This window comes from Zeus faber, assembly GCF_960531495.2.
Source record: "Zeus faber genome assembly, chromosome: 14".
Lineage (NCBI taxonomy): Eukaryota > Metazoa > Chordata > Actinopteri > Zeiformes > Zeidae > Zeus > Zeus faber.
In genome coordinates, this window is record NC_137200.1 from 11,906,255 (window position 1) to 11,931,674 (window position 25,420).

Below are 25,420 nucleotides of genomic sequence, written 5' to 3' on the forward strand. Positions count from 1 at the left end.
GGTGTGCATTCTGTCTATACACTTTAGTATGGTAGACGCGACAAACAAAGACATCTTGAAAATGAACAGCGTTACAATAGTCGTTCTTTTATTGCCATAGATATTTTGGCTGTTGTACCTGGTTTTATTTAATCACAGCCCATAATACTAAAAGTTGCATTTTCTAATATTATTTAGAAAGAACTGATTTCCAATTGTCGTTATAAAATATTTCATGTTACGCTCAAACATGTGGTTCTTCACTATTTATCTCCAAATCTTAAATGGACCTCATGCCATTTACAGCCATCTACCATTCTCAAAAAAAAAAAGGAAAATAAATCCCACCAACAGGCACAAAAGAGAACGTTCAAATTAGATGTAAATTCGCTAATATGGGCTACTGCTGGTTTGGACATGTTTAAAAAAATATAAATAAATTAACAAACTGTTCGTCCCCGCAAAAAATGAGGGGACCATTGCCATGTTTTTCAATGTACGGTGAAGTTCTTATCCTCATACCCAAAAAAAAACCCAAATTCCCAAAAACAATTAACCATGCCCTTGTAGTACTGCAAATGTATGCATTGGTTACTGGACAGGCGACAGCGGCGTGTATATAAAAAAAAAAAGTGAGGTTCTGGAGTCGGTGTTGAGAGCCATCAGCAGGGGGGGACGACGCGCCTCTTGCGTATACACTCCCAGATCCAGCTGGGGGACACTCGCTGGGCCTGGCCGTCCTCCTCAGACTCGGCCAGCGTGTGCGTGGCCGATGCCGCGTCGTAGTCCGGCACCAGGTCGCCGTCGTACGCCACAAAGTAGCGCCGCAGCTTGTCGAAATCCTGGACCGAGGCGGGCAGCAAAAGCTTCACTCCGCTGAAGATGTCCAGCAACGTCTGGCGGATGGAACACACACAAAAAAAAAATCCATTGAAAAGACGTCGGAGGAAAATGAGCATCACCCACTGGTTTCTATTTGGGCTGTGAAGTTGGGGTTTATGCTGGCTGCCATCTTAGCGTTCTCTTAGGGAGAACACCGCACAGGGGGAGGAAGGAAGAAACTAATACAAGGGACCGGTCAATGCAGTTATGCCCCCAAATATACCTCTTATTTGAGGGCTTATAACCCCAATATCCTCTTCACAGAACAACTGTTTGAAAAATTACACAGACACCCATTAGAAGAACGGTTGTTTTTTGTCAAATTCTAAATCAAAAAGTAGAATGGCCTCTAGCAAGCCTGTGTTAACGTGCACTTGAATTATCCTGACCCCGACTATCTTAATCCAATCAAGTACGACCCCATTAGCAGACCTGGGTTCCTCAATCATTCCATTTATTGTGGCAGGTGAGGTACAGTAAGTACTGGAGGTAAGTTTCATTTAGAGGGATTTAAATGTATATTAAATACAACACAGGCAATTAATTCCAATATAGTTATAGAACCCAGAATTGCGATTATGGTGTTTGTTTTTGGTATGTATAAAGCTTATTGTGCGTAATCACCAGGTGTCATGACATTTCACTGCATATATGTATGTGACAAATAATCTCTTGACTCTTGATTGCCATATTCAAAACTCTGCCTATATTAAACCTGGCAATAGTTGTTTCGGCAGATAAACAGACGCCATGGCAACCACCGGTAAACACTGGTTCGGTGTGGTTTGATGGAGCTAAATCTAGTGAGATATTTGGACGGGCACAAAAACTGAAATGGGAACGTACAGTATTCAAGAAAGTGTCCGGGGTTTCTCACTACGCCACATAACGCCTTGACCCGACTATTGAACCTAATCAGGGGGGGAATTGAGTGCACGTAAGCGCACTGATGGACAGGCATCAGAACTGCATTTGGACTTTTGCTCGACACAAACACATGCAGATATTGGTGAAAAGGTGATTTTTGGGGGAAATGTTGAACAATTTCCTGTCCAACTTTTACCATTGAATGCGAATAAAAAGAGCCTACAGTGCTGTTGCTCGGGGGTTCCTCACCTTGTCATTCCTTGGTTCCGCCGCGTGGGATGGCGCCTTGGGCTTGGTTCCGTTGCTCTTGACACTTTCGCACTGCTTCAGCTGGAAGGAGGGAGGAGCCACGTTGATGCGGGGATTGGGGGACTTTTAAACCGCTACGTCGTGGCCTAACTCAGGCTTCACCAACTAGGACAGATTGTCTCTGCGCTGTCAACATTACCTTCTTGGCGCTGGGTGCATCCTGGACAGGAACCGGACGAGGTTCAGATTTCACGGCCTTCGTTTTGGGTGTGCCATTGTTACCTGTAGTGCAAATGCATTGCATTCAGTTTTCATTTGGGGGGGGGGGGGGCTATTTGTGTTGTTGTAACTGTTCGGATTGCCCAAAATTTGTACTGAGGGCCAGATTCCTTCATTTGTCATGTTACAAACACACCCCTCGTTAGAATAGTATTTTGTGCATTGAGTGTTTGTGGCAATGCCAAATGTGAGTTAACTAACCTCTGTAGTGCCTTTCTGCTTCCGTTCAAAACCAAAAGTGTGCATGGGCACTTTTTCAAACTGACCGCTATGCACAATTTGGATATAATTGTAGTAACATTGGTCAGATGGAGGGGGAGTCTTATTATTCCTCCTTTGATCGATGAGATGTTTTCTTCCCAGAGTCGCTTAATAAACCCACACCAGGAACATCATACGCCCACTGGAAATCTGTTAAATCAGACCACAGCTGAACCAAATGATACCAGCCTGCCCTTCATTACCAAAACCACCCCCTGCATTATTCAGCCCGTTCCACAGCAGCAATCAAAACCTTTCTCCCCTGAAGTATGTGGTACAAACCAGACTTGATCCGTGGACATAACTGCTTTTTGTCTTTCAGCGGCGTCGCATTTACATTCGGTTAAAATATGTTTGGGTTCAGGCAACGTCTGATGAGGCTTTGCCATCGTCTCGTATCTCACAGCATCACAACCGTTACGGCGTAAAGCGACGGCGTCGGTTTATTGAAGATGGATGAGCCGGTTACCGCGCTACACACACACACTCACTGGTCTTCTTTGGAGCGGCGCGCCTGGGGGCGGAGGACGACGCGGGCGGGGAGTTCCCCCCACTGTCGCCTCCCGATGAGCCCTTGTCCTCGGCGGACTTGGAGGTCCCGGCGGTGACTTCAAAGTCGCAGTTCTCTTTTGATATTCTGTACAGTTCCTGAGCAGGGAGAGAGGGGGGGGGGTAGGAATATGGATGTTAGCCAAAGAGCCGTCCCTTCCATTTCCCCCCCCCCCCGCGAGCCATCTAAGTAATTTACGGTCAATGGATTTAATTGATTTTATGCCAGCCAGAAGGCAAAGGCAATAAAGACAAAAGCAATGACTCAATGTTATTGTAGTTAAAAAGTTGTTATCACCCTACTTGATCCAATTAACCGGGATCATTAGGGTGCTGAGGAGACAAAACAATCCAACAGTGAGTGAGTCAAACCAGCATTTACGACTCCTGTGTGTCATTTTGCTCCGGAGTCACCACGAAGCCTTCTTGTGGAGTCAAACATTTCCGAACTTTGAACACGCACGTTTGCGGCGCTGACCGAGAACAAAAACGGCGTCGGCCGTGTCCGCTGGCAAACGAAGAAAAACCGAGGGAGCCATCGTTTTTAGCTGAGTCACATCATCCTACTTCACGGAGCTATGCACGACATAAACCGCTACGCAAAGCAGATGCGGCGTGGTCCGCGAGGACGGGCGGATGTTGTCGTCGTGGCTCCTTCGTTCCTGAGTTGGCGGGCGAGCCAAGTAGCTTCGCAATCGGTTTTGCATACTTTACAAGGATCCGCCATTTGTGAACTGACGAGGCCCTGCCGTGGAAAATGAGCCCACAGACTGCTTACAAGGCACGCAGTTATAGACGACCGCACCGAGTATGCACAGGCATCATTCCTGCGATTTGCTTTCTGATTTATTTCCCTTAATTGCTTCCTTCCTGGCCCGTCACCCTCTGACAGCAGCGGCGTTAATTCGGTCAGGAAGTGTTTGGCTCAATCAATATGCAGGCGCGTCTGTCCTACCTTGAGCTGGTGCAGGTTGGTGGCAGTCTTCCAGTCCTTGTCGTCGCGGATGCGGGTCATGCGGGGGAAGCGGATGGAGATGCCGTCGGCCGTGTGCATCTCCGACTTGGAGAACTCCGCCCCGGTGATCTCCCACACCGGCGCTTTCTGCGGTGGACGGAAAAGCGACAGAGCATCATCCTCCCGTCCTGGTCAGGTGCTGGAAGGGCCATTTTGAAATGACTTTAACGGAATCGCACCTCTGGGTCACGGATAATGAAATCCGGATAGTAGTTCTTGATTATTTTCATCCACCCGGGGATTCTGCTCGCCTCCTGTGGGGAAATGCACACAGAAGGATTAATGGCCGATTCCACCGCACTGGCTCACTAAAGGGCAGAGCAGCGGGGAGAGGGCTGAGTGGCTCTCTGACCTTGCTGATCTTGATCACGTCCAGCTCTTTCTGGAGCCTGGCCAGGGTGGCGTCGTCGTAGCCTCCGGAGCACTTGGTGACTGTGCACCACTTTCTGGAGTCCGGGTCATAACATCCCATGAGGAAGCTGGACATTATGCCACCTGGTGGGCGGGAGAGCAACACGCGTATTGTAAGCAAATGCATCTGGCGCCCAATGGCAAGCCGTTTCACCATGTACCCACAGGACAAACTTGTTACTAGTACTTATATTTTAGTTACTAGTTGCTATTCCAACGGTTACTAGTATCCATTTTACTTTAACTAGTAGTCAAAATGTACTAGGTACTAGTACTTATTTATTAGATACTAGTAACTACTCCAATTGTTACTCGTAACTATTGCGCAAGTATGCAATTTGGACAATTATTCCTGTCATTAATAGTAACATTCATTTTTCCAAGTAACATTAAAGTAAATAAAAGTAAACTATCAACAAACTGTTTTCTCGAGTGATTTCTCATGACACAAAAAAACATTGTTACTGATAAAAAAAAAAGTTACTAATAATGGCAAGAAAAGGCACTAGTCTAAAGAATTAGTACAAGATTAGGTATTACTACTCAATTAATAATGACTAGTAACAATGAAATAGTTACTGGTATGATAAATAAGTAATAGTTCTAATACATTTTAACAAGTAAAACTAAAATAGTTGACTGTTGGAATAGCAACTAGGAACTAAAACAGAAGTACTAGTGACTATTTTTTCCTGTGGATTAAATGTTAAACAGCTTGCCATAGGCCTCTACTAGCTGTTCATCTGAATGACTTATCACATGTATTTGGATTTAACCACAACTCAACAAACCGCGGAAGGTGGCAAGGTCTCCCCGTTTTCCATAACCAATGTATCTGCGGCCTACATCATGTCGTCTGTGTTCTTGTCATTTATAGTCTCTCGGGTCACATTTTGCCGTTTGTTCTACCGCGCTTTCCGTGCTTGAATGTTGGTGTTCTATGATCTACACCCCTTGTCTTTGCCTGGTTCTCAGTTTGCCTCGCATATAAAAGTCTTGCTTATGCTTTCTTTGCATAAACATATTGTTAATTCATGCTTTATGCCCCCGTGTGCCAATTTCTGACTACTGGTAATACCGTATGCCATATGTTCGTAGCACCCAAACACTGTAACCTAACTGCCACCACCCGGGCGCTCTAGTTTTCATAGTGCAACTCCATGCTCACTGCATTTAGATGGATGTGCACATATTTATGGAATTGATCTCTTTCATAACTGCACTGTTTCTGCTGCGTTAACACCTGAATTTCCTTCATGGCGTTCAATAAAGTGGTAAGGAGTCTGTTCATAAACTCATTCCACATCAATAGTAAAATCAAACATCTTTCTGAAAACATCTGAAGGAAATAGGCAGAGCTAGCGGCGGATTCATATTGATCTTGAATTGCCTAGTTTCACAGCGTGATAACAGGCTCTTCAAAATAAGTATCATATTGGAGAATATATCCAATACAAAAAAGAAAAAGAGAAGTGAATGATTGCCTGTTGTTTCTTTTAAGTCCTTGTAAATTGAATTCAATGACTTGTTTCTAAAGACATTATACATGTTAGCTCTCCATCTCCCACAATTAGACATCTGACGTTGTTCCATTTAACCCTAAAAGATCATGGTCAGCCAATATGTTAAGTTTTGAACTGAATTGTCAGTGCTGAAAGGCACCGATAGCAATTCAGACAATGGGTGGTTCAATTAAATGAAGTTGTATTTTTTTTTTATATAAGACATGGGATTATGACGATAGAAGCAGGTATTGTGATATAGACATATCTATTATTTTGATACATTGCAAAATCTAGCTGAAGACTTAAGTGACCGTTGGATCCTTTGCCGTAGAAGGCGCCCAGCACCACCAGGTCAGCTGTATCAGCCATGGCCCCTTCGTTCAAGTAGTCCTTCTTCACCTTCAGCCAGTGGCGCTTCCCTGGCTCGTAGAAGCCCTTGGGAAGATGGACAGAAAGACCAAAGTGTTTTAACACTTCCACTGCATTTATGCTTCATGGTCTCACACGACACACGATTCCACAGTCGCCCATGTACAGGACTTTTCTTAAAACCGTACTTGGTGAGCCCGCAAAGATGTTGATGTATCATTTTTTTGTACCGACACAATTAATCTCCGTCACCTCCACTTTATTGTTATTTTTTTGACCGCCAAGTCACTTTTGCCACGATTGACGCTGCCTAAGCCTGGTTTATGCTTCTCCGTATGTACACGTAAACATCTCTGCGGAGCGACCCAGAGAATGACGTAGGTCCGTAGGACGCTGAGGAGCCGACGTGCACAACTCCCAAATCTCAACGGCACTTTGTGCGGTTCGACGCGTCTCTAACGTCCCGTCAGAAGGCGGGTTCATTTAGCAGATAGAAGCACGGCGTGCGGATGAGGTTCCATAAATGGATCTTCATTTGCCTGTTATAATGTCATTTTTTTCTGTCGTCTAAAGTTTTCAAATCAAGTTAATAAAATAAAAAATGATTTCTTCTGTGTTTTCTGTACATTGTGGTTCACTAAATGTGACACTGCCCCCAAGTGGACATGTAACGGTCTACACAGAATCCGTAGAAGTAGAAAAGCTCGGCAACGTCTCCGAATGACACCCCTGCACGGAGAAGCATAGAGCAGCCTTCAGTCGTCTAGTGTTGGTGAGAATCTGCTTTGTTTATCACTGGTTGCCGTGGTGATGCTAATCTGTGACGGCGCTCTTTGAACATAAACCAGACGCCGACGTGTTGACGCTGATGCAACGCGGCCAACGGAGGCTGTATGCAGGGGTCACCCCTCCGCTGATCTGCTTGGCGTGTGGACATTGGGATGTAGCTCACCTTGACGTCTTTGAGCACCAGCCCCTCGAGGCCTTCCCTGATGACCCGAGTGATCATCTCGGCCAGGTCACGTGCCCTCTGAGAGAGAGACACACACACACACACACACACACACACACACACACACACACACACACACACACACACACACACACACACACACACACACACACACACACACACACACACACACACACACACACACACACACACACACACACACTCTTTTAATCACTACTGTATATGAACAATTTTTACATGATGTAAACTTGAAGAAACGAATGAATGAAGGATCATCGGGATGAAACACTCTTACATGACCCACCAGCCTGTGTGTGGGGGCCCAGTTAGAGAGGGGAGGCGGTGGGATATTTTCTGAGAAACGAAACCACCAACAGGGCTGTCGGCAGACCAGCGGGTGGCATCCAGGTCTCAGCATGCGGCCACAGCTGACTACATGCTACATGACAAGCCTTCACCCCGCCCCGCTCAACAGCTTTTACTCACAGTGACGTGCTTCATTTCCGAGAAGAGAATCCTGTTGGGAACTTCCACCATGTTTTCGTGGAGGAACTTCCTCCGCTCAGACAGGGGCCTGGAGAGGATGAGCGAGAAAAGAAAAAAAGAAAGGGAGAAAATATAAATAAAAGAGCGTTGTTTCAGGGAGGGGAAAAAAAAACCTGAAGGATAGAAATATCTTTTGGTAGACCTCCAAGTGTGTCACGTTCTTCCCTAGAAAGCAGCTTGTCTCATACGATTTATTAGGGCATCTGGTGCGTTGTGTATGTGCCCAGTGTGAAGTGTGTGTGTGTGTGGGTGGGGGGGTGGTTTACGAGAAGGAAAAAAACAAAACATGTTTTACTTTCTTTCCAACACAGAAGCCACACGGGTTTAACTTGTTTTGCACATTGCAACAGACTGTCAGTAAACAGGCTGGCTCAGAAAGAGGAAAAGCACGGAGACAGAGGGTGACACTCCTGCTGATAAACACACGGGGACCCAGAGGAACGACCTTTGAACCGAGGCGGAGCGGTTAATAGAGTAACTGTCAGTGGGAAAGACACTGGGACCCCGTACCCAGAGGAGTAAGTGGGGGGGTAAGATAACAGGAGCTCACCTCTCCATGAGGCTCACACCGTTGAAGTAGATGCAGTCGAAGACAAAAAGGCACACCTGGGCATCTTGGAAGGCCGCTTTCTGTGCGGGGACAGAGAGACGAGATACTTAATTGAAATAACGGCCAAAAATAAGATAAACATGGTCAAACATTCAAAATATTTATTTGTCACACATATTGCACGTTGTTTATAGCATGTAGTGAAATGCTTTTTAGGCAAACTCCAGAGACTATTAGTGTGTGCGCACGCACGCACACACACACACACACACACACACACACACACACACACACACACACACACACACACACACACACACACACACACACACACACACACACACACACACACACACACACACACACACACACACACACACACACACACACACACACACACGCGATGAGATGCTTGACGCTGAGGCTCTGTAGACGCGGTATTGTACACAGTGCACAATACCGACTGATCAGAGAGCTTGTCGCAAGTCTGGACGGTTGTTCAACAGGCAGCTCATTCAATGAGGAGTATCCATCCATCCATCCATCCATCCATCCATAAATAAATAAGGGATGCAACGGTACAGTAGGTTAGTGGTTCGGTATGTATCATGGTTTTGGGGCCACGGCAATGGTTCCGTTTTTCATATCTTAAATTGAAGCCCTCCTTTTCACCCAGTGCCCCTCCCTAGCCAGGCATGACCATAGGCTACCTCTTGCATAGAGGTGGAAACATTTGCCGGATGAAAAACACAAGATTAAAAACTGTCCAGCCAGACTCTCAGTTCCCTTCTTTCATACAAAGAAGCCGTTCAAACGAGTCTGATTGTTCGTGAACGACCCAACACTTTCTGGTGCGAGTGTCTGAAGAGAAGTTTGGAACAAAGAGGGGCACCCCAGGGAGTTATTTCCTGACTGGACACCTTGATTGATTGCACTCTTTACAAAAACATTTCTATGTAGTTTTATCTCGTCTGGTTTTGAAAAGGCTGCAAAGCTGCACGCAGTTGGAAAAATAAATAAATAAATAAATAAATAAATGAATAAATCATCTCACGCAAAAATAGCGCGGCTCCACACGGACCCCAGTGGATTCAATTACTGCACTTACTGCACGCCGCACAGGCTGCGCCAACGTGGACTTGGCTTGGGGGAAGAAGCCCTTTGAGTCTCTCTGTTCTGGTCTTGTGGCTGCGGGGGCGTCTGCCTGACCACAGCCACTAGAACAGTCCATGGTTGGGATGGTGGGGATCCTGAATAATTCTCTTAGCCCTGGTCCTGCAGCGCCTGTTGTACAAGTCCTGTAGGGGGGTGAGCGTCGTCCCGGTGATACGCTCAGCTGAACGTACCACTCTGCAGGGCTTGAATCTGTGGAGAGACTCTGAACTAGGCTTGGGCGATCGGCGATATACCAAGTTATCGGTGGTGTTCCCGCAGTAGAACATAATCTTATGTTGAAAATGCAGTCTCCACGTTCCAGAAGTGCAGCGTTCATTAGTTACAAGTAAAGTATTTCCACAAAAACATCCAGTTTTTACTAAATTAAGTCCCATAGCAACGGAAACAATGGGGAAACATGCCTCCCGACAGTGGTTTTATGGAACAGTACGGTGTAAGGACTCGGACAGTCCCTTAACTCAGTTGTGTTTAAAATTTTGGTTTCATACATGTAGGAAACAAACCAAAATAAATAGATCTAAAATAAAAAGACAGGCACGAGAGCCTGCGTGCATCGCTGTCTGGAGGAGAATAAATAAGTAAATCAAAAGCTGTCTTGATGAGATCATATTATATATTGCTATTTGCATATAGATCGGCAGGTATGTGCAGGGGGGGGGTGGCCAAGCACCTGCCCTTCTGTCCCACGGTGTCCTTCTTATCAGGCGCGTTTTGTTTTTTTTAATTAATGGGTGCAGCAGATTGTCTGGGCAAGATATATTCATGAGGAGCACCTCGCACACCTGCAATGTTCGCATAGCGGCTCCGCTGTGCTTCTCCGTTTGCCCAGAGCGGCAAAATGCCTAGAACTGGAGCTGAGGGTCCATGTGCCTTTTCTATTTTATGAGCACCTGTCCCTCAAAGTCTCTGTACGGGACTGTAGAGAGGAAGTGAGACCTGATCACCAGTGGTTACTGGACAGCTCTGATCGAAGAGGGGAAGAGCCTCCGCCCCCTCTCTCCCTCTCCCCCTCTCTCAGCTCCAGTTTCAGAACACGGTAAACTGCACTAACACCATTTCAATGCTCTGATTTTTCCAGGCGGATAAAAAAATATATATATTTTATTTTTATTTTTTTAAACGTCCGTCATCAATGTCAATCGCGACCGATGGACGATTTAATTGTAAATTGGCCCAAGCCTACTCTGAACTTCCTTAGTTGTCTGAGGTGATACAGGCGCTGTCTGTATGTAATGTCCAGGTCAGGTCCTCAGTGATGTGCACACGAGGCACCTGAAGCTGCTCACCCTCTCAACTTGGGCTTCGTTGATGGTGAGATGGGTGGGGGGGGCTGTGTCCTTCTGAAGTCCACCACCAGCTCTTTGGTGTTTGCTGATGTTCAGGTAGCGGCTGTTGGTCTGGCACCACAGCGTGAAGTCCGCCACCTCCTTCCCGGGTCGGCCTTCTCATCGTTGTTGGAGATCAGGCCCACCACAACTGGGTCGTCAGCAAACTTTGTGAGGGTGTTGGAACTTCTCCTGGCCACACAATTATGTGTATACAGAGAGTCGAGCAGAGGACTCAGGATACGGTCTTGGGGGACTCCTGTGTTGAGGGTGAGGGTGGTGGAGGTTGACCGCCTGGGGTCCAGCGGTCAGGAAGTCAAGGACCCAGTTGCACTGGGAGGTGAACAGTCCAAGTTCCCTGAGCTTGGCAACCAGTCTGAAACCTTGGGCACATGACACCTTTCTTCAAAATTTAAAGTAGAAACCATAAGAAATTCTGATAAAAAAAAAAAAGTAATCTTGCTTTAAATGTTGACATGGTTTAGAGGTCAGGTCCGCCTTGGTTCACTTAGATATTCATTGTCGTTCATTTTTACTGGCCCACATTTTTCACTCCACTGTATACGAAAAAATCAGCAAGTACATCATGTATGAGATCTGTGTATTTTGCTGCTGGTACTCTCACTGCAAATATACCGGTTAAAAACTGATGCAGTCTGTTATAGCAGACTGCTGAAGGTCCATTTACCAACAATCACCGGCACCGTACAACCAAAGCAGTTGGTGGAAATCGTTTCCACTCAGACTCCCCCCCCCCATATTTTTAACTTTGATGTTATAACGTCGCGTTCCTTACTTTGTGTACACCCAAGGTTCCGAAAGGCAGGGGCTTGCTGGTGTTGGTGTCAATTAGGAGGACTTCAGCGTCCAGTATGATGCTGTGGCCACCGACAAACGCCTGGGGGATGTAGTCTTTAAAATGGGCCACCTGAAACACAGAGCAGAATCCAGAACTTCAAAAATGATGTACAAAAAAAAAAAAAAAAAACGAATGGAGAGACCCAAACAAACAGCCATTTTTGTTTCGAACTAAGGCAGTTTAGGGTTAAACGTATTTGTGACGGCGCAATCAAGCCCCATGTTGCAGAAATCCTGAGCGCGTTCAAAAACAAAAGTTAAATTAGTTAAGTTAGTTAAATGTGCAAAGCATTCAGTGATCCTTAAGCCTTCTCAAGCGTGGCGCTGGAATGTTTCTCAAGCACTGTTATTGGAATGATTTGTGGCAGGTCGCTTGTCCGCCCCCCTCAGTTTAATCTCCGACTGGGCACTACTGGTCAGCACCAGGGCCTGAAATGAACTTCCTCCTCTCTCCTAGAGTGTGGCAGATCAATCATATCTATTATTTACCAGGCACAGACACTTTTTGGGATTGGAATCTTTTCATCTGAATGAGTGGGATTACACTTTAGATAAATAGAAAAGACAGGTGGTAGAGATAAATATCATCAAATAGATAAAGACAGATATGTTCTAATCTTATACCCCTTTCTCACTGCACCAAAACCCCGGTAACACCCGCTAACATCCGGCATTTGTCCTCAGTGGGAAAGGAAAAACCCGGGTCTCAGTCCCGGGTCAAAGGACCCTGCTATAAAGACACAGGTTTTAATCGGCTCCACCTCGACTCTGATGTAAACAGGACACCCAGGTCGACCAGCTAATTTTAGCCCCTTTACCTGTGCAATGTGACAACCACGTTGGAATTCCAGACGCTGGGGCACAAATAGACAGGAATATCCGTGTATCATTCAATCATTTCATATCCCATATAGAATCCAAAATCAGAAGTTACTGACTTTTTCCGCACGGGGGACCGTGAAATGTTGTCCGCCACCGAAAGATCGGTGCGACCAGTTTCCAGTTTTATATCGTTGTTTGTTTAAGTTGCTGTCTCCTCTGCTGTTTAATTTCCAATCACACTGGAACCATGACACGCCCCTTTTACGGCATGTTCGTGACGTCGATGGGATGCACCAGAATAAATATAAATTAATTTCTCCTGGCAATGGGAAAGGTGTCAATCGTCTATTTTGAGCGGGTTGACCCGGGTTAAAAACACCCCGGTCAACCCGCTTATTTTGGTGTGAAAACGGTATAAGATCTGGATTTGAAATCAGCGCATTTCTAGCCTATTTTAGATGGACAGTGGTTTTGGACGGGCTTCCCGATTTCATATTTGTCTTGTAAATCTCAGGACACTTCCATTCCATGCCGGTGGTGGGTTCCAATTTTTTACTGGGTCAGTGCCCAAGCCAAGAGGAGAAGGAGAAAAAATAAAAATAAATCAGTAACAAAAACAAACACTATTTTAGCTTAAACACCCTGCGTACCAAGAGATATTCGGAATCATAAAACTGGCAGCCAATGGCCCGACCACAACTGAGCAGGGGCTTCCTTGCGCGTCCTTTTGAGCGATGAAGGTGTCACGCGGCTGGGGCAAACTAGGACAAAATATCCATGACTATAGTCTGTCTGCGGTCATTAAACTGGGCCAGGTAGATGTAATGCATCTCACACCGGGGTCAGGACCCAACCGGCAGCGACAGCTTAATGCACTGGTTTTAAATGGTGTCTGCCCTTCACAAGCTGAGGCAGCCTGAGGGCTGCGGCCCTCACTGACCCGCCATCAATACTGCGCTGACAAGATGATGAAGCAGCAACGTGAACCTCCAAAGGTAGAAGCACAGGCTTTTAAAATAAATCAGAATAACAGTGAAAATGTGAGAGACCAACAAGAAGTGACCGGATGGGTATGGAATCACGTTTTTTGTTCCACCCAACATGTTAACAGGAAAGCCCTTCCGTCGGTGGCGGAGTGGCCCCCGCTGCAGTGGAAGTGGGAGCCCTTCCACTGCAGCTTACATTGAAGTGCTCGATGAAAGCCCAAATGCAACGCAAGTGCTGCAGTCGTGCGCCCAAGGGGGAAATGAACTGACCTTGTGCGGCAGCACCGGCTTGAGGCTGCGGCTGAAGTAGCTGAAGTTGTCTCCGTTTTTGTGGACCTGCACGCGCTCACCGTCGTACTTGATCTCGGAGTACATCCCGTTGGGACATTTCTTCATGGCGTACTCGACGGATTTACACGCCTCCGCCTGGAAAAAACGCAAAACATCAGGATATGAGGCTACGGCCCCGCGTGCATCGGTCCCCCGCCCTCGTTGAGTAGGTGAACACCCCCACCAGCATCGGCTGGACAGGCGTCATGAGGGACGCCTCCACGGTGAGCAGCTTCCTGGGTCCCGAGCCGTTGGACGCCTCCTGCTGGTTCCTCAGCACCCGCTCGATCACGTCGCCAAGGTTTCGGGAGGCCTTGAAGGCGTCGTAAGCGTTCGGGTCGACGGCGTCCAGGCTGCAAAAAGCAGGCGGCGATTAAATAACAGCTCCTAAGTTCTTCTACGGCGACGCATTCAGAGGACTCGGCAGACGGTCAGAAACCTACACGTGCTTCGCCCCGGAATTCATCTTCAAATCGTGCTTGATGAGTCGAATGATACATTTCAGGTCATTACCCGTACATCTGTGAAGACAATCGAATTATACATTAGACAATATTAACACTCCTTGCATTTCACAAAGCACCAACATTTTGAAAGTGCAAGGCAAATGACGAATTAAGAATACATCTTCTGTAAAATCATAAGGTTAGCCTAAGTGTTTAAAATACTTTCCACATAGTATCTTAGTTTTTATTCATAACTGGACTTCAAATCCCTGAGCTTCTTACAAGTTATGTTCTTTCTTGCCATAACCAGGGGCCAATTAAACACTGTGAAAAAATGATGATTTCATCCAACTTTTACTTTGCTCTGCTTCTTAATGTTCTGAGAAAAATTCATTTCCAAGATTTACTATGGGGGCCAATTCACAGATGGGCCAGTGCACAGTATAATGGCCGATAAGTTTTGCCCAAACTGTCCATTAATACACACCTATACCACCAGGAAGATTATGCTTCAGTCAGCCATCAATACAAACAGGTGTCAAGAGCAGGAAAAACAAGAATAAGAATGAGTGTCCACGACTGGTGCAACACCAACCACAGTGGAAACATTAATCAATCTGTCTGTTACAGTGGCGGCGGTGTTTCAGCAATACAGTTTTTAAACAGTTTGCTGCGAGGGCGGAAGTCAAGCGAAATCAATCACTTGCAAGTACAGCGCGAAAAATGAGGTGGAACGGAGTGTGAGGAAAGGTCTGGCGGCGGAAAACAAATAAAGCCAGGCAGGATCCCAGGGTTTCTACCCCAGGGTTGGCAGACACATTAGCGCCCGGCAAATTTAGAACTCTTTAAGCAGCCACCTATTTAACATCCCATGTGACAGTGCCTTTGAATAATTTAACCTTTGGTGTGTGTGACTGCGTATCATTTCTTTATCAATCATCCAATTCTGCCACGGAGCGCTTCGGGCCAAATTTGTCATTTGTGCTGGGAAGTTTTGCAACCCTCTGGCTTGCAACTTGGTTGGCACGGCCCACTTGGGGCAGGGTCGACCAAGCCTTGACCCAGCTCATACGAGGTGTTGCAGTGCGGTACTTTTTGGCGATGTCCTCCAGTTCCCTCTGCTGCTCATCCTCCTTGGTCAGCTGGGCCAGGCGGGTCAGGGAGGCGTCTACTTCCTGGATCGTCAGGAGACTCTTGGTGGCGGGAGGAAAGGATTTGCTCTCCTCGAAGAACATCCTCACCGTTTCCGACACGTCCCCCTTGATTTAAAAAAATATATATGAATCAATAAATGTGGATATACTTGTTAATCAATTTAGGAGATATTTCAACGTGCTTTATTGAGTCAATATCAACATTTAAGTTGAACAGCTCGCGGTGTCTCTCTCAACAACATCTGGAACAACAACTCTGCTGAGAGTAATATTGTGCAGGCAAACAACACTGTATAATAACGTCTTGTGGCTTTAGAAAAGCCTCAGCCATGAATGCAGCCCTGCTGGCTCTGTGTACAATGGGAAGTCATCAGGGAGCAACATGGCTTGATTTGGCTCGGCGGTGCACGGGCACAGTCCCGGGCGGTGGAGATGAGCCAGTTGAGCCTCGCGAGGAGTGCACAACCAAGAAAGGGGAAGAGATAATGGACCGTAGAAATCATCACTTAGAGACTGCCATCGGGTCCTGGTCTTTACACTATGAAAGCAAGTCGCGCCCTCGACAGCTTTGTGCTGACATGGGCGATGTCACAAAACGACAAAAGAACAGCCCAGAACGCAAACTACCTACTACACTTCACTCAGGTTCCCATTGGGGGAAAATAAAGTAGTTCCATTAAAAGAGATGTGTTATATATGAGTTCATCGACTGACAGCTCTCTTGCCATCATTTCCAGGGGATAATCCTGACAAACTCCTGCTCTGGGAGAAAAAAAAACAAAAAGGTAATAACGCAAGACGCTGCTATTGAGGGATCAGTGCTGAAACCGAGTATGACAGAAATCCTTTTGTGCTCGAAGAAAACAAAGACACACAGACCTGCTCCAAGTCTCGCACCATGTCGTCCTGGTTGCTTCTGAAGATGCGGCTGAAGAGCTTGACAATCTGCTTGTCGTTGAGGTTGTAGACGCTTTTCACCACCCCCGGGAGCAGCAGCTTCACCGTCAGGTACAGGTCTCCGTGGAACTTATCTGGGACGAACACAAATGTTCGTGAGCTTTTACCAAACGGTGGGAAGCAATAATATCATTATTTCTTTTCAAATATAGAAGATGTGATTCACATGTTGCCACCAATTTAGGTTTAAGAATGTTTTGACAGTGAATTTTATCCGGGACCAGGGGCAACAAGAGTCCATGAGGGGGCTGCAGCAGCAGTAGCAGCAGCTTGTGTTATGTATATGATGATTTAGTTGCATTCTTTGCGACCATTTTTGGAGACAGTGCTACTGTATTTTATAACTAGGAGCACCGGCGCGACTTGAAAATATGCTGACCGTTTTTTTTTTTTGTTTGTTTTTTTATCATCGTAAACCAGTCACGGAGAAAGTGTCCCCATTACATACTGCGCTTGTTTCGTTTAATAAGGAGACGTCAAATAAAATAACCTACATCGAGAATAAACACACTGTTCTGCCACGCCGAGCGCCGGCGCACGCATTGTCGGTGCCGTTGGAGAGGGGAGACAGGTGCGCAAATTGCGAGTTCCAATGACTCCACCACCACTCGAAACGCTCACGTTGTCTATACTGCATTTCGCAGTGTTGCTTTTGCACTCCGTCTTAAAATAATTCCGTGCCGCAGACACTGCACTGCTACTGGTTACATATTTTAAGATTATATATTACATATTATCCTCCTTTTCAACAAGTTCATATAGGTCTCTGAGGTCCCCAAAGCATGTTTGTGAAGTTTTATGCTGAAGATACCACTCCAGATTATGCATTCTATGCACGCCTCTATACCATCCTGTTCCAGAACGCTCTGTTTCAGTGGGTGGCGCCACCCTCCTGAGGCCCCTAGTTCTGTGAATCAATAGGGTTTGAGCATTACTTCCAGTTCAGTTGTATTTAGTCCGTAAACTTTCACTGATTTCCCCTCATCAGTCCACCAAAATCTGTCTCTGAACACATTCGAAGTGAGAAATCCAAATCCAGTTGCTGAATCTTCACTCACATTGCATCTACAAGGCCATTCAAAAGTTTGTTCCAACTTTTGTTGCCGTACTTCAAGCTTGTGGGGGACACCGCACCGGGACACGGCTTGCAGGGTTGTTTTTGTTTCGTGTAAACGTCGGAAAGGAAAATAAATACATCTACAATAAAAACACTATTGATCGGTTTTGGTTTGCCGAAAGGCACAGCGGATCGTGTGGCGCAGCCTACAGTCTATCTACTGCATCCTTTTTTTTTTTTTTATTGAAAGAAAAAGCTGAATTATAATTTTTTTTTTTTAAATACTAACATTTCCCTAATCTGCAGTTTATTCATGGCAGTTGGTTTTAATTCCCCCTTTCTTTTAAAAGATCTGTGGTTGTCTGTGAAACCAATGGAGCAGTTTCCCAAAGGAGCTTGTTATTCTCCAGCCGTGGGTGGAGTTACTCAGATGGGGGGGGCGGTTCAAATTCTACTGAGGCGCCAAGTGACGTCGGAAGGGATCGCAAATCTGAAGGGCTAGTCTCACCACATGTTTTATGAAATAGCCAGCTCACAAAAAAAAACTGAGTGGGTTGTCTTATTTCACAGTTTGTGTGTGAGCAGGCCCAGCAGGGACCCAAATGTATGCACAAGCACTGAAAAAGTGAGTTTTTCACAATAGGTCCCTTTTTAACATCTTGAATGTTAGTCTCATTTAAGACCGTGGGCAAAAGATCCTGACTTTAAGTGTTTTGCATAATAAATGGAAAGCAAAGTTATATTTGTCTATTTGATCTTTGTGATCTGTTGCAACCCTATACATGATACAATTAGGTCGTTTAGGAAATAATTTCACAAATAAAGGCCTATTTATATCAAGAATCACGTTTTCATTTGGCCCCTCTTTGTGGGTGGGGAGCCCCAGCAGGATGACGGCACTTTTCTTTCTTTACATTTGGGATCCCCTGAATCACGCCACGGCCCTCCCCGATACGCAGATGTCATTGTCTTGCCTTAAACTCATCATCATCATCATCATCACACCACGTCCAGAGACGTGACGCACCCACCTCCGCCGGAACCCTTCCTCAGAAAGATCTCAATGATTTGAGTCTTGACGTTGTAGCTGTTCTTCTCAGCCACCATGGCGCACAGCTTGCGGAACTCTCGGAGCAGGCAGTCCTTGTGGCTGGAGTCACACAGCTGGGCTGACAGGGGGCTGCCTTGACCGACTTGGGAAGAAGAGACGGAGGAGGAGGAGGAGGAAGACGAGGAAGGCCCCGGGCCGCTGGAGCTGCCGGCCTTCGTAGCTGATGGGATGGCCGAGAGAAACAAGATGAGGGGCTGGTCTGGATGGCACACTGATGGGGCTAGGTTTGCCTTTATGGTGGTATAATGGAGTCATCAGACTAGAGCGGGGTTTTATGTCCAATGTATAAACCGTTCTATTCTTATTTTTACAAAGGATATCAGAGTGTGACAGAATTTGAATTTTGCACCTCCAAATCAGCATCTCGATGCGCGACAGGACCCGTTATAATCATATAAAACTAAGCACTTTACACTTCCTGATTTAAAATCTCGGTTTTGCTGTCTAACAGTGTTACGACTACAAGATGAGGCACAATGTGGATTTTCAAACATTTCATACTGACCTCTTCCCATCATTGCCAACCCTGATAAGTTATTTGCATTGTTACTGAGCAGGAGCACCGTAACTCCACAATACAAGTTACTTTGCTAGTGCCAGACAAGGGCAGAAGAACGGAAGAAAAACCTCTCCAGCAGGACAGAGCCATCATTTGAGAGAGTAGAGGCCGACAAGGAATATGCCGGGCTTCACAGAGAATTGGAGGCTATTCTTTATTTATGTTTCTAACTGCTTGGATGTCATTGGCGGTTTCTACCGTGGATCAGAGAATCAAGTTGGGAATCTTAGGGGGAAAAAAATAAATAATAATAAAATAAAATAAAACAATAAACATAATTCGGGATCAAGTACGAGTAGTACCAAGTACTAAATTTTCCATTTAACAATAATAGTGAGATCACTGATTTTTATCACCCTGTGTGTTTTTAATGTTCAGTGATTGAGTGGGAACTCAATTTAGCTACACCATTTCTTGTTAGAATCTGGCTTATGTATAGTGCTGATATAGGGATGGGTATTGTATAGGGCTGTGTTTAAATGTATAGTATAGCGCTGGGTATTGTTTAAAAGATGATGATATCAGTACCAATACCAGTACCCTTAAAGTGATACCGACACCAATAGGAGTACTTAATTTCATACCTTTCTTTTCCTCCTTACTATACCCATCGTGTGAACGGAAGCATTCAGTTGTTTAAAATGCCACCATTCCTCCTCCCCATCCAAATGATTTTTACAAAGATACATGTTGAAAGTGTTCAAATGATTGAAATATTTATGAAATAACTGTACAATCAAGTGTTTGGGGAGTGTCATTTGAAACAAATAGCCAGTATGGGAGGAATGATTACAGCGAGGAAAACCTCTTTCCCTGTTCATATGCACACCTGACTGTTGTTTCAAGACACTCGAAAAGTTGTGAACCTGTCATTTAACAGACTGCTGTAGCTGCTGCTGCGGTTGTGAGATAATCACACATCGCTTTCAATCGAAAAACACTTGAGGTGATTGGCTGGCTTGTAGCTGCTGCAGCGTGACTTATAAAAGTCACACTGGTATACCTTTAAATACGGCATATTCCCCAGACACTGACAATCTTTATGCAGTGCTACTGCATACAAACGGTGTGGCCCGTAATGCGATAACCTACCAGTAAAGCCAGAGAACTTGCGGGGAGCGTTGACAGAAGGGTCAGCTGGGGGCGCCATGAGCTGACCGGTGGTGTTGAGCTTGGCCTGCACCTTCTTCTTTGGACTGGCACTGACTTTAGCCATCAGGTCTACAAAATACAACGTCAAACAAGTGCAATATCAAACACTGGCTTTGGTTCACCTGTCTGCAGCTCTGTGGAGAAACAGTAAAATAATCCCAGTTGTGCTCTTCCTATAGGCCAGATAGTCGGCCGGCTACGCGCCGATTGGGGCGCATTTTCCGTCTCCTTCACGCCCCAGCGAGGGAGTGCCTGCGATCGGCGCGCCAGGACAGTGTGTTTTTATTTTAGATTAGGTTTTTTAATTTTACGTCTCCTTATGGAACCAAAACAACTGCGTATGGAACCGTATGGAATGGCCGTGCGTGATGGGGACACTTTCTCTGTGACGTCCCCGATTGCCCCCTCTCTGTGCATTATGTGCGGAAAATAATCCACGAGTCGTGCCCCGTCCCCACACCGTTTTTAATTTGGAGGAATGGGGCACGGCAATCGCGGGCGCATGGAGAGCCGTGTTCGCTGGGCACTTCACACATATAAAAATATATTTAGGATTTCCCTTATTTATAGTTCCTTAAATGAAATGTTATCCCTGTGCATTTTGTAAGCTTCTATCTGTTTTATCCTGTTATTGGACCAGACAGACAACAACAACAAAAAAATAAAACGACTGCTCGACTTGAAGAATCTCAGTCGACTGATGATTCGACTCGTCCACTTTCAGGGGGCAGCCCGAGATACTGAACAGGTTACTGTGCTGAGCATTTCAGACTCGAACGTCATCTGTAAAACTACCATGCCAATATGACATAAAATTGAATCTGATTAAGGGTACGATTTTGCCACCAACGTGTGCTTAAATATTATTTTGAAACTGGTTCAATTGCTGTTCTCAGCTAATAGGTTTCGGGAGTTTCAAACTTCCACGCCAATCTTTTTATTTTTCTCTCAAATGTGTTCCATCACTAAAGCTTGTTCCCCTCATGGGAACTAATCCACGAGTTTATTTCAAATGGCTGTTATGTACGAGTATACCTGATTAGATTGAAAATAATCTTGTTGGAGATTTGGAGATGGTAGTGTATGAGGTAGCACAAGCACCAATCACTATCATCATATCGTCATGGGCATGGGCACCGCAGCAAAATGACTTTTGACTGGGCAGGAGAATAAGTTCAACGTAACTACCTTTGTTGGATTTTAATACAAAAAAAGGTTGTTACTCCATTCAGTGTGTGGACTTTTCTATATTGTGTGTTACTGTTGTACCTCCCACGTGCTTATTAATGAGCTCCTTGTCCTCGTCCTGCAGCTCCTCCCAGCCCTCTAGGTCTGTGATGTCCTCAATCTTCTTGGTAGTGGCCCGCGCCCTCTCCAGCTTCTCGAAGATGCACTTGGCGTGGTACCACTCCTTCATCTCTCCTGCGGACTCGCTGAAGGGGTTGGGCACTATCTTCCCGATGCGCACAATGCCCTTCATGATCTTGTCCTTGCATTTCTTGCACCCGGCCGTGCCGCGCTTGGCGTACTCCACGATGAACCGCTGATCCGCCATGTCCGGATGCTCGGTGATTAGCCGATGACAGGGGGACCCGAGGGGGGCGCCTGGTAAGGGGCTGCGCTTTCGGGATGTCGTGGGAAAAACGATTTGTGGGTAACAAAAGATACCTCTAGTTTGAGGTAAAGGTTCGAGGCACCAAAAGACACCGATAGCTCTACGTGGTTTCCGGAGGAAGTGACACCTGACAGATTGTCCCAGAAGTAGTGGGCCTGTGCAGAGAGTCTTAAGAGTCACTAAAGCAATGGATCTCTGCATCCAGTGAGGTGAGGCCGGGTTACACACAACCTGGTGAAACAAAACAAAAACAATCTGGTTAAGACAGTGAATGGTGTGTGACACACACACACACACACACACACACACACACACACACACACACACACACACACACACACACACACACACACACACACACACACACACACACACACACACACACACACACACACACACACTTCCATTTTCATCATGTCTTATACAAGGAGTCCAAACAGCACTCGTTCCCCGCAATCCCATTGGGCACTATCATTCTTTAACACGATGCTTGCTGATGGCAGGTACCTCGGTGTTGGATATCTTTTTAAATGGAAATGTCAATGTAATGTGGTTGTCCATTCCCTTTGAGAGAATTATCTTTTCGAACTTGTCTCCCCCCTCCCCGCGAGTTCGGTTTGGGGTCTGAACTAGAACCAGTATTGGCCTCAATATAATTGATCAAGCAAGGAAGGTTACCGTTAGAAAATAAACCTTGTCACCATTTGTATCCATGCGATCTACAAACTATTTTGTTAGGACTTAAGAGAAAATGATCCAATGCATGAATAATGACAACAAGTGTCCAGAGACTCAGATAAATGAAAGAGAATCAGGGTTTCCCCGCTCTCTTCAAGAAATCATTTTCCTGGACATGTTTTGTGAACCACATGTGTGCGTAGCAAAGACCCTGTCAACTCACATAGGTTGTCCTTTAGGTGATATATAGATGGTATAGGTTGTCCTAAAACTGAACACATTTAAACTAGATAGAGGTGATGATGGTAATACTGTACATCCTCTGTTACATACTAGACATGTATAGTATATGTCTAGTATGTACAGTGTACATACACATATATATGTATGTACACTACACACACATATACATATATATGTATGCACACACACACACACACACACACACACACACACACACACACACACACACACACACACACACACACACACACACACACACACACACACACACACACACACACACACACACACACACACACACACAGTTTGTGGTGTAACATACACATACATTGTGTGTGTATGTATACTGTATGTGTGTGTACAGACGTGGGCAAGTTTGTTGGTACCCTTACAGCTCATTGAAACAATGCTTCATTCCTCCTGAAAAGTGATGAAATTTAAAGTATTTTTCTCATGTATACCTGCATGCCTTTGGTATATCAGAGTAAAGCAAATAAACTGTGAAGAGATAAATTATTGCTAAAGAGATAAATTATATTCTAAAAAGGCCTGGAGAGATTTGTTGGTGCCCCTGAGAAATGATTATAAATAATTGGATTATAGTGATATTTCACACTTACTGTTTTCTTTAATTGATATCACACATGTCTTCAATCTTATAATCAGTCATTCAGCCAATTTAAATGGAGAAAAGTAGTCACTCAGCTGTTTGGTATCATTGTGTGCATCACACTGGACATGGACCAGAGAGAGCAAAGTACGGTTTTCTCCAGAACGCCTTGAGATTTCATAGTGCCCTGCACAGATTCAAGGCACCCCGTGCCAGACACAGCAAAGCAGCCCCAAAACAGAACCGCGCCTCCTCCATGTTTCACAGTAGGTATGGTGTTCTTTTCTTTGAAAGCTTCATTTTTTTCGTCTGAACATAGAGCTGATGTGACTTGCCAAAAAGCTCCAGTTTTGACTCCTCTGTCCAAAGGACATTCTCCCAGAAGCATTGTGGCTTGTCAATATGCATTTTAGCAAATTCCAGTCTGGCTTTTTTATGTTTTTCTTTCAAAAGTGGAGTCCTCCTGGGTCTTCTTCCATGGAGCCCACGGCCACTCAAAAAGAGACGGCTGGTGCGATCAGACACTGATGTACCTTGACCTTGGAGTTCAGCTTGAACCGATTTGGAAGTTGTCCATGGCTCTTTTCATACCATTCGCACCAACCTTCTGTTCAATCTGGGGTCGATTTTCCTCCGTCGGCCGCGTCTAGGGAGGTTAGCTACAGTCCCATGGACCTTAAACTTCTTAATATTTGCAACTGTAGTCACAGGAACATAAAGCTGCTTGGAGATGGTTGATTACATTTCACTGCATATATGTATGGAAGTATGTATATGTATGTGACAAATAAAAAATCTTGAATTTTGAATCTTGAGATGGCCTGATAGTCTTTACCTTTAACATGCTTGTCTATAATTTTCTTTCTGATCGTCTCAGACAACTCTCTCCTTTGCTCTCTCTGGTCCATGTTAATTATAATTAATTAAGAATATAATTGATCTATTTAGCAATAATTTGTCTCTTTTGACAATTTCTTCGCTGTACTCTGACATACCAAAGGCATGCAGATAAACATGAGAACGGCTTTTAATTTCATCACTTTTCAGGGGGAATGACGCATTGTTTCAATGAGCTGTAAGGGTACCAACACATTTGTCCACGTCTGTACACACACACACACACACACACACACACACACACACACACACACATATATATATATATATATATATATATATATATATATATATATATATATATATATATATATACACACACACATACACACAAACACTGTATGTGTATTGTACGATAACCACAAACTTGGTGTTGATGATCCACCTGGAGCTCAAAAGTCAACAGACAATGGGAGTTCCAACAAGGGACCAAAAGCAGCATGTGACGGGTGTGCACACAACAAAGCCTGGCACCTATGAGCCATGAGCGGCGACCATCTCGAGGAGATCCGACCCCACCAACCGTCTTGGACAACTTCAACTTGGTGAACGTCCCCTGCTCGATGGCCCACAGACGGGTCGCGGTGTTTCTGGCGGACACATCGCAATGTGATGGCTGTTATGGCGCTGAAGGTGTGCGTTGTGTGCAGAACATGCTAACGGCTTTAGCAAAAAACACCTCGGTTGCCGTGCTCTTGGGACACCATGGGAGCGGCCGCGGACCGATCGGGCCCGGCTCAAACGCACGGCGGAGGATTAGGATCTTTCGGTCGCTTGTCGAGCCCTACCTTTCAAGAAGATTACAGTGGAACGGACGCAACGTCAACACGCCTCCCCCTCCACACACTCGAGTCTTTCTTTTCTCACTTCCGCTTTGGCACGCAATCGCGAACGGAAATGACGTGCGACTATACCGCCGCCAGCCGTCCGGGAGTTGCAGTTTATATTTTTTCATGCGGAGAAAATGAAGAGCGTTTTTTTTTTTTAAAGTACGCGTTTGAACGTTAAT

General features: G+C 45.4%; 1 protein-coding gene across 1 annotated transcript; it reads right to left on the reverse strand.

Moving 5' to 3' along the window:
* Window positions 1-75: 75 nt before the first annotated feature.
* On the reverse strand, window positions 76-25,217 carry lig3 (ligase III, DNA, ATP-dependent). The gene is made up of 21 exons (XM_080013897.1): window positions 25,200-25,217; window positions 21,638-22,214; window positions 20,309-20,437; window positions 18,578-18,817; window positions 16,412-16,563; window positions 15,471-15,637; window positions 14,376-14,453; window positions 14,117-14,285; window positions 13,873-14,028; window positions 11,733-11,864; window positions 8,436-8,515; window positions 7,826-7,913; window positions 7,319-7,396; window positions 6,309-6,432; window positions 4,434-4,576; window positions 4,261-4,335; window positions 4,022-4,168; window positions 3,009-3,165; window positions 2,177-2,259; window positions 1,978-2,058; window positions 76-875 (listed from the first exon to the last, which is right to left on the reverse strand). The coding sequence occupies exons 2-21, from the start codon at window positions 22,182-22,184 to the stop codon at window positions 642-644; spliced, it is 3,060 nt and encodes a 1,019-aa protein (XP_079870023.1). The 5' UTR covers window positions 22,185-22,214; window positions 25,200-25,217; the 3' UTR covers window positions 76-641.
* Window positions 25,218-25,420: the final 203 nt, after the last annotated feature.

What these genes read in the sequence shown, in the direction of transcription:
- lig3 (XM_080013897.1), bottom strand. Translation starts at nt 22,184, where the DNA reads ATGCAGAGATCCATTGCTTTAGTGACTCTTAAGACTCTCTGCACAGGC. An exon ending in GGTGTGAGCCTCATGGAGAG is followed by an intron (nt 7,914 to 8,435) that starts GTGAGCTCCTGT and finishes CATCCTCTCCAG; the next exon opens with GCCCCTGTCTGAGCGGAGGA. An exon ending in TCATTATCCGTGACCCAGAG is followed by an intron (nt 4,169 to 4,260) that starts GTGCGATTCCGT and finishes CGTCCACCGCAG; the next exon opens with AAAGCGCCGGTGTGGGAGAT.